The sequence below is a fragment of the Lampetra fluviatilis genome, chromosome 12, assembly GCF_964198595.1.
Source record: "Lampetra fluviatilis chromosome 12, kcLamFluv1.1, whole genome shotgun sequence".
Classification (NCBI taxonomy): domain Eukaryota; kingdom Metazoa; phylum Chordata; class Hyperoartia; order Petromyzontiformes; family Petromyzontidae; genus Lampetra; species Lampetra fluviatilis.
In genome coordinates this window covers 8,409,021-8,417,671 of record NC_136286.1, presented here as the reverse complement: position 1 = coordinate 8,417,671, position 8,651 = coordinate 8,409,021, and the positions used below count along the sequence as shown (strand labels likewise).

At 52.0% G+C, this 8,651-nt stretch overlaps 1 protein-coding gene across 2 annotated transcripts; it reads right to left on the bottom strand.

Moving 5' to 3' along the window:
• Positions 1-720: 720 nt before the first annotated feature.
• LOC144934953 (uncharacterized) lies at positions 721-8,257 on the bottom strand. Of its 2 annotated transcripts, none has more exons than XM_078861212.1 (5): positions 8,135-8,257; positions 6,935-7,028; positions 5,935-6,048; positions 4,514-4,915; positions 721-3,880 (listed from the first exon to the last, which is right to left on the bottom strand). In XM_078861212.1, the coding sequence occupies exons 1-5, from the start codon at positions 8,177-8,179 to the stop codon at positions 2,970-2,972; spliced, it is 1,566 nt and encodes a 521-aa protein (XP_078717338.1). In that variant the 5' UTR covers positions 8,180-8,257; the 3' UTR covers positions 721-2,969. The 2 variants fall into 2 exon arrangements, with proteins under 2 accessions (XP_078717338.1, XP_078717339.1); XM_078861213.1 differs by having other exon boundaries at positions 722-3,880; positions 4,529-4,915.
• Between the last annotated feature and the right edge of the window lie 394 nt (positions 8,258-8,651).

The following is an 8,651-nucleotide window of genomic DNA, read 5'->3' as shown; positions in this document are numbered from 1 at the left end:
ACGTACAGATAGGCATACACACACATACATACACACGTATAATGCGGGTGTGTACATGCAGGCATGTGAAGATGCACATGCACAGAGGGACGTACACATACAGGTACACACACACACATATATACAGGTAGGTACATACACACATGCACAGAGGCACATGTAGAGATGCACAAACACACATACATGCACGTGCACACATATAGCGCACGCACACACATACATGCACACACACACACACATCCAGGAACATGTATTCACACATACAGGCACACAGCCACACAAATATCCAGGCACACATATACACGCACAGTACAAAGACTAAGAAGGTCCCCTACAGACATATGTGACTGTAGGGGCAAGGGCTGTCCACACAGGCACATACACACGGACACAGGGGATACACACCTGCACGAGGGTGACGGTCTATGAATGCACGGATGGACACGTGTGTGCATACACGTGTCACTTGCAGAGTGCACGATTACCTGATGCATCATCGGTCAAAGTTTTCCTATGATATCGCCAATCCGGTAAACATTCTCTCGAAGCCAGAATTCCGAACAAGCCGGGATACACATGTTCAATAACACGAATGAACGGAGTAGAAAAAAAAAAGTTTTTCATTTGATCACAAATATGTTGTGTTTACACGTGAACATGACAGCGTTACACACCAGCAGCTATTGCTTGCTTCGAGGTCATGTCTGTGTTACATTCTGCAGACAGTCGTAATTATTCCAGCTTATCAAGCGCCTTTCATAACATATCAAGGCGCTTTACATCAATGGCAATGGGGGGATGGGGGGGGGTAACTAAAGATATTGACACCACTTTGCCAATCTACTGCTGGATGTCATCAAATCCTCGTGAAAATGAGCAATCACTCGGTCACACGAGGCCAATACTTTAGCAGGAACACGAGGCATAGCGAGAGCTTCGGGGAGGCCTTCATCCAGCAGTGGATTGATCAGGGCTGATGATATGTCAATGTATTCCACCGACGCAGTCAACGTTGACGAATTAAAGTGGAGGGGGGGAAGGTAACATTTGTGCACTTAAAACCTTTAACACCACCACCACTACAACAACAGCCGATGGTTTGAAATTTAAACTGAAAAGCTGCTAAATCTCTCTGCACCTCATTACTTGGTAGCTCACGATTTTTTTGGAAAAAAAATAGCGGGACCACGCATGCGGGAGAGAAAGCTTAAAATGGAAACCATCCCAGGAATGTGGCTGGATTCTATTGAAACTGAAGTATGGGCCATTTCCCGCGTAAGCACTGGAACACGAAAAGGGTAGTTTTGTCAACAAAATAATTTGTCAACAGTCGCCTCAAGCCATTCAACTATTGAAGCAAACCTATTCCAGTAAACAAACGTCCGATGATGGTATGTGCATTGTGCTGAGTGGTGTTCTTATAGCCCGGCCTATTTGTGCACGTGTGTGGCTGACTAGGGTTCAGATTACATTTTGCTGGGGCCGTTAGCATTTACCATAGACGCAGCTTACACTGTGGCCAAGTGGGCCTAGCAAACGACTCATTGATGACTATCGTTGCATCATTGTCCTGCTGCAGCTGCCGCCTTGAAGAAATGTGGCCGCAATTGTGTCTCGTTTGAGTTGGTGGTCTGAAACTCGGCTGCCAATGTCACGTGACGTGCAAGGCATTATGGGAGGGCCGATCTATTGGTCAAAATCTATGAATCACTGTTTGTGTATATTTCTATTATGATTGCGAAACTACAAACCGTTATCAACTATTATTTCCTGAAACGGAGATGAAACCGCTATGTGTGCCGGTCGGCATGGTCCAAGTTTTACAAATTTGATAAATTTTTCGCAAATTACATAATTTGGTAAAACGTAATCGCAATATCGCCACCTTACGGGCAGACTATACACTTCGCGATACTGCCTTGCGCTATACGAATGGTGCTAACGCCAAATGTATTCGTTATTATTGTAACATTTGAAAGTTTAAAGGTTCTAAATATAGAATTTTTGTAAAATAAATATCAGCACCGTAAGCTACAGGGACGACGCAAGCACCCCATTAGCCATCTCGTTTCTGTGAAGAAGTAAAATGACGTGAAATTACGTTCAGCAGCATTGGACGGACTCCAGAGTGCAACAAGAAATGCTAATCGGGGCAGGTGGTGTGAGAAAAAAAGAAACAACGTACAGACAAATCTCGATTATCTTGGGGTTATGAGGATTCCAGATAAAAGGGGAAAAACCCCGATAATGCAAATGATTGCTTGAAAAGCGTGTCTGTATTGATCAACTGTTGAGCATCGGGGTGAAGAAGTCGAACGTGGCACGCGTTTTTATCACTTCCGAGAGCAAAAGGTTTCTATTTGCACATCTTAACACCTATTCTTAATTTTTCCTTCAAACTTTGATACTGGCAAAAAAAGGTCCCATTTCGTTTGAATAATTATTATAATATTGCAATTTATATTGCGCACGACACTCCACAGGCATACATGACCGTGACTCGGAGGTGCGGAGCTTTACATGCAGTGCAGACGCGTGCGTGGCGAGGTGGGCACCGGGTCATTTGACCCTCAACGCGTGGAGGGCAGCTCGGGATTCAACCGGCGTGCATGAGGATATTTATTTTAACCCGCAACCTGGATAATCCTCCCATGGATAAATCAAGAATGACCGAAAGCTTACATCCAGATTGCAAACTCATTTCGTTAGAACTGCTCTCTGTATTTAGCTTCTTGTCCTTCCCCGCACCTCCGATTAGCAAGGTTGGCCACATACGGTGCAAAAGAAGTTCAACATACATACATACAAACAAAACACATTTACACAGAGAAAAACGGGGAAATAATGCAACCACGAATGATTACAGTCATTAAACATACAGCGCACGTTGTGTCGGCGGTCAGGTGTAAACAATCAGTCGGTCGGTCGATTTATTTTGGGTCGGGCACACCGAGTGAAGCGTCTCTTTCTCAGTAGACGAACGTCCGGCTGACCGCGCTGGTGGGGGTGTAAGAGATGTGTGCTGCTAGCGCCGCCGGCTTGTAGATGATGCTGGTGCTGGCCACGTCGCTGAGCGACGACCCCGACAGCCGGCGGTGGCGCCGCTCCCACCGCCGCCCGCTGCTCAGTTGGTGCAGGCACGCCGCCAGGCACGCCGCCAGGCACAGCAGGCAGGAAGCCACCTCTCCGCACGCCGCCACCGCCAGCGGGAGGCCGCCGGGCCGCCCGGGGGTCGCGGGCCGCGAGCTCAGCGACCACACGTCGACCGCGACGGTGAGCTTGGCGGCCACCGCGGCGAGGCTCAGGGACCCGGTCGCCACGAGGGACGCGCGCGGCCTCGGGTGGCAGCGGGAGGAGGGGGCGGCGGCGCGCTGGCAGGAGACGAGACCCGCGGAGGGGAGCCGCACGCCCTCCGAGCTGGCTCCGTGCGCTCGGTACGCGATCGCCTTCACGCCGAGCGTCGCCCCCAGCGACAGTAACAGCCCGGCCGCGTAGAACGACAAAACCGCCTGGGGGTGGCGCAGCATGAGACGCGGCCAGGGAGCTGGGCCGCGGGCCGTCGCGGCCGCGCCGGACGCGGCGGACAGGTAGAGCGCGTGGAAGCCCGCGTAGGAGGCGAGGCGGCTCAGGCCCGTGAGCACGAGGAACGCGCAGTAGGCGAAGCTCGCGCCGCGATGTTTGCGCCACAGCGGCCGGGCCTCCCGCGTCGCGTGGAACAGCAGCGGGGTGAGGTAGTTGATGCAGAGCAGGCAGAGTTTGGCGGCCGGGTCGAGGTGCAGATCCACGGCTCCGATGTCCGCCCACGCCGTCGGCACGATGACGCCCGCCGGTTCGGTTCCAGCGTGGTCCGTGTGGTTGGCGGAAGCACCCGCGTGGGAACCTGCACGGCGGAACGCGTACGGATTTTCACAATTGGTCGCCCCGCGTGAATTGAAACATTTCATGATGATGTAATTGGTGGCGTAGTGCGGTTGGCATGGGCCCTGGTGGAAGGAATAAAATGGGGGGGGGGGGGGGCTCTGTCCAATTTCCCCTTCTTTATTTTAAGAAGAAACACTAAACTATTTTATTTACCAGGTAAGGCCCACTGCGGTATGTGTGCTTTTTCAGAAGCAACCTTGCCACAAATAATAGCTCAACGCAGTAGCATATCATGTGGACATTTCTAGCAGCCAAATAATTAATCTAAAACCGGAGGACCCGGAGTTAAATCCACGTGACCACGGGGAAAACACGCAAACTCCACATATACAGCAGGGGTCAGGGTCGAGATTGAACCCACGGCCTCCTGCACACCAGGCGAGGTAGTTAACATCTCACCACCATGGCACCCTCGGGGGTGAGATGTCTGGGACACAGGCCCTGCTGGCTTGGAGGGCCCGCTGGTGCAGTCGCACCTCTTTTACACGCAATATCCACGCTGCAGAATTGCACGCGGGAGATAGTGCACGCGTGGTTCATCTGCAACCCAGTAAATCCGTCCCCGAATAACCCGAGAGTCGCGGGTGCCCACCGTCCCGGTGCCCACCGTTCAACGGGACGGCGGCGGCGGCGATGGCGGCGACGGCGGTGGTGCCAGGCGGACGAACCACCCCGTCGACCGCAGTGGAGACGACGCACAGGAACGTGTGAGCCAGCAGTAGAGCGAGCCCGGCGAACGCGTGCAGAGGCAGTTGCTGGAGCCCCAGGAGCGAGAGCGCCACGGCCAGCAGGCGTCGTCCCCGTACTACGCAGGCGAGCCCCGGGGGGGGGTACCCCGTGGGGGTCGGCCCCGGGGGGGCGGCCTGCCCGGCGGGGAGCTGGGAATGTCCCGCCGCGCGGGGCACGCGCACGATGGCAAGCTCCAGGGAGAGGAAGGTGAGCAGCGTGAAGAGCAGCAGCGCGAGCAACGACGCAGAGAGGCACAGCACCACGCCTGCACGCCGTGGGAGCGGGAAGGGATGGTGGGCGGGTGATTTTGATGATGGATCGTTGGGTGACGGATGACGATGGCAAGGTGCATCGTTAATCATCGTAAATGATCATCGTCACGAGCCTCAATCATAATCGCCAAGCAATGCTAGTGTTAAATAATAAGCATTGTCGTCGTCGTCGTTATCATCCTCAGTTATCACCATGACACTAATCATCATCCACTGTCAAAAATAAACCATCAACATTATCATCATCATGAGTCAAACGTACTAAGACATGCCGTTTAACTAATTCTCAAATAACTCTTGTTTCTGTTTTGCTTTTGTATAAAAATGCCCTTTATTTATCTCTAAAAACTTCACTGTCTCAACGTTTTATAGGAGCTTCCTGTATTTGTAAATTTTAGGCAATGGGTTTTTAAGGCGTGTTTTGAATTAATAATTGACGCTGTGATATCTCACATTTATTTGATAATTTCCAGCGTTTTAAATATAGTTTTACTTGCCACTTATAATGTAATGACCCTGCCATAGAAATGTGGAATTGATACCACTGGCTGAGGAATGTTATCAGGAATAAGCACTTACCGTGTGAGCATTGGACACATTGGCCTCTGACATTGTTCAGGATAATTTTCACCAATGATGCATTTGAAACGAATTCTCATCACGTGACGGGATCGTGAGAGATGGCGATAGATTGGGGGAGGCCTTCATCCAGCAGTTTATTGATCGCGGCCGATGATTGATGGTGGAGGTGAAACAAATTACGTTTAACACCACACACCTGTATTACTTTACACACAAGTATTTTGTTTTCAAATACAACCGCCTGTTCGCCGTAATTGGCTTGTAGTCGTTTCCTCCGAGACATAACACGGAGATAAGGAAAGCTAACTTGAAGCAGTCTCGTAACAAATCCAACCAGTTTGGCATCGGCGTTTGAAGTTATCGGCCCGTAAAGATCTTGAAGCGAACACAAAAACAAACACCTCCTGCTCTGCTCGATTATTCGTTGTACCTTGGCTGTGGGCGAGTGGGAAGCTGGAGGCGACGTGCGGCAGAAAGTCCTTCAGCAAAATGCCAAAGAGGGTCAAATGCGTGGCCCAAGCCACAAGCAGGTACCACAGGTTTCCTACAACGCGCAACGGCACACGGGAGAACAGTCGCACAGGAATCAGCCATCAACATCCACCGTAAGACGATGGCATGGCTGTTGAGTGTGCAGGCGATGCAACTGCACCTGGGCCCGCAGGACATAGTGGCCCCAGGCGCCAGAGCTAACAAGTGTGGGGAGGTGAGTGGTGGGGGCGGCAGAATAGGATAGGGCCCCCATTTGATAAATTAAACCAGGGCCCATGCCAACCGTGGTATGCTCCTGTAGATAGTGTGTTTGTGTGTAGTGTATAGAATCAGTGCCAACTGTTGGTACAATTGGGAGAACACAGGTGGTGCATCTGCCAGTCGCCTGAGTCAACCGTGTGTGTTCACGTGACCTCGGGCCAGCGAGCCTTTTGACACGTCACGTGGCCTCTAGGTGCCCCTAGCCTGGGGCACAATTGCCGTGGTGGCATCACCGCCCCTCGGTGGCAAACGGCGGCTGTTGTCGTCATAGAGGCGGTGGAGCGGCAACTACCAAGTGTGCAGGCGGTGCCACTGCGCCGGGGCCCAACGGTCATAGAGGATCATTAGCCAAGGACCTTCCATAGACCATGGCGCTTAGGGCCCCTTTGGAGGGGGGGGGGGGGGTTAGGGGAATTGTAGAGTGGGGAATCGCTCTCATTTCTTGCACCAGACCACACGCCAAAACCACGCAACGCCACTGTTTTAAAGACCAAGAGCCCGTGGAGACGGAGCGACGAAATCAATTCGTGTGCAGGTGCTGGGCGGATTATTACATCGCGGGATCGTGAGAGGTGGTGCCAGCGGCTCATGGAGGCCTTCATCCAGCAGTGGATTGACCATGGCCGATGGCGACGATGATGTTTGTGTATTGAGTCACCGTGCATGGGAGCACTTACCGAGGCTCAGCTGGTCACACGAGGCCGAGAAGGAGACCGTCTCGAGGCCGCAGTCTCTCAGGGCTGGACGCTGCCCCGACAATCTCTTCACGAACTTCATAAAAGACAAAGGTTCCCCGTATAGTCTTAACAGACTGGTAGGGCAAGTGCTGTTTGCGAACACCTATGAAGGCCGGCACGGCACACGAAGGGGGGTGGGTGGCCAGCACCACGCGCGGCCGCCTTTGTCTCCCCATTGCTGATGTTTACACACAACAGCAGGTACTCGTTGGAGGCTGAGTCGACCTAGCGGAGGCCCAGGATCGGTTCAGATAATCGTCACTTGTGTTGGCCGTGAGTGGGAGTCTATCTCGGGGTGTCGGGTTCGTAGCACGCCACACTAACCAATGAGCTACCGCTTTCCAACTCGGCAGGTAGATACGGAACAAACATCGGTGATGAACCAACAACAATAAACTGCTCTGCGGTGACGCAGACGCGAGATATTTTTATTCCCCGTAAATTGTGAAAATAAGGCACGCTAGTATCGTGTTACGTGCGTGTTGTATTTAGATAGGATCATCTTGGCAAATGGTATCTTAAAAAATGGTGTGTGTCGTGGCATAAACAAAGCATTACTATTAGCGGAAATGAAACATTCGTTGCTATACTGCTCTTGATATCTTTGCAATCTGCATTATGAGGTAGATTCATTAATACATTAATTCACTTACATTCAGAACTCTGCAACTAGCAGTGCATCGCCCTGTGTCAGAGAACAGCCTCATTCGATACAAAAAAATAAAACTCGCAAGAACTTCTTCGTAAGTTACTTCAGCCGGCCTCTTCATGCCCTTGCAAAGCGACCATGGTGTGTCTCACCCAAACTGAAGCCTTGCCAAATTAAGTCCAAAACCAATATTAATGTCACGGACAAATGTTATCATTATCTTGGCGATGGCTGAAATCGTGAACTCGGCACAACTTGAGAGCCCCGTTTAATGGGGCGAGGGCTGAAAACCCACAAATTCAGATCGCAGCATCTCAGCACCTCGGGTTCGGTCCTCTGACCCTCGGCCACCTGCACACGTGCGCCTCTTAAACGGAGCGCACCGATCTCCTTCGAGTGACCGCGGCGGAAGAGAAGAAATCTCCCAAACTTCACGTCATCGACACAAACGCGACAACCCGTCAGCGACGCCGCGGAGGAGTGCGACTTACGTATGCGTCGTCTTTAAGGATCTCCTTGCTTTCGCTCCGCTGCATCTTGAAATCGCTTCCCCCGCGCCGCCGCCTCCGAACAACTGGCCTCTGTCGGGGGAACGGAGAAGGCGGAGCGGCCGTGGAGATGTCCGGCGAGTTTGCCATCGTCTCTTTTATATCCGCACTTGTGCCCGGCAGTCTCTCGGATGGCGTGCATGATGGATCTGTGACGATTAACCAGCTTAGGCTGCCCGTTAACAACAACTCCAGGTCTCGTGTCCCACCAGAGCCCAACAATGGTAGATTAATTATTACGTCGGCGATGATGATGATGATGCAGGCGTGTTTGCACACGGCTGCTTAGGTGGACTTATCAGCCTCTGTGATAATGAGGATCCCTTGTGACAACACGAGGCTAATGGTGTCAGGCCACAGAGGACCATTGTGTATGTTGAACTTCTTTCGCACCGTAGCCAACCATGCTAATAGGAGGTGCGGGGAGGGGGGGGGACATCAAACCAAACACAAAAAGCAG

Bases quoted from the DNA above. Each gene is read 5' to 3' on its own strand.
- LOC144934953 (XM_078861212.1), bottom strand. From the start codon at position 8,179: ATGCAGCGGAGCGAAAGCAAGGAGATCCTTAAAGACGACGCATAC. The intron at 7,029-8,134 runs GTAAGTCGCACT...TCTTTTATGAAG, and splicing joins TCCTTAAAGACGACGCATAC to TTCGTGAAGAGATTGTCGGG. The intron at 6,049-6,934 runs GTAAGTGCTCCC...TGCGCGTTGTAG, and splicing joins GTGTGACCAGCTGAGCCTCG to GAAACCTGTGGTACCTGCTT.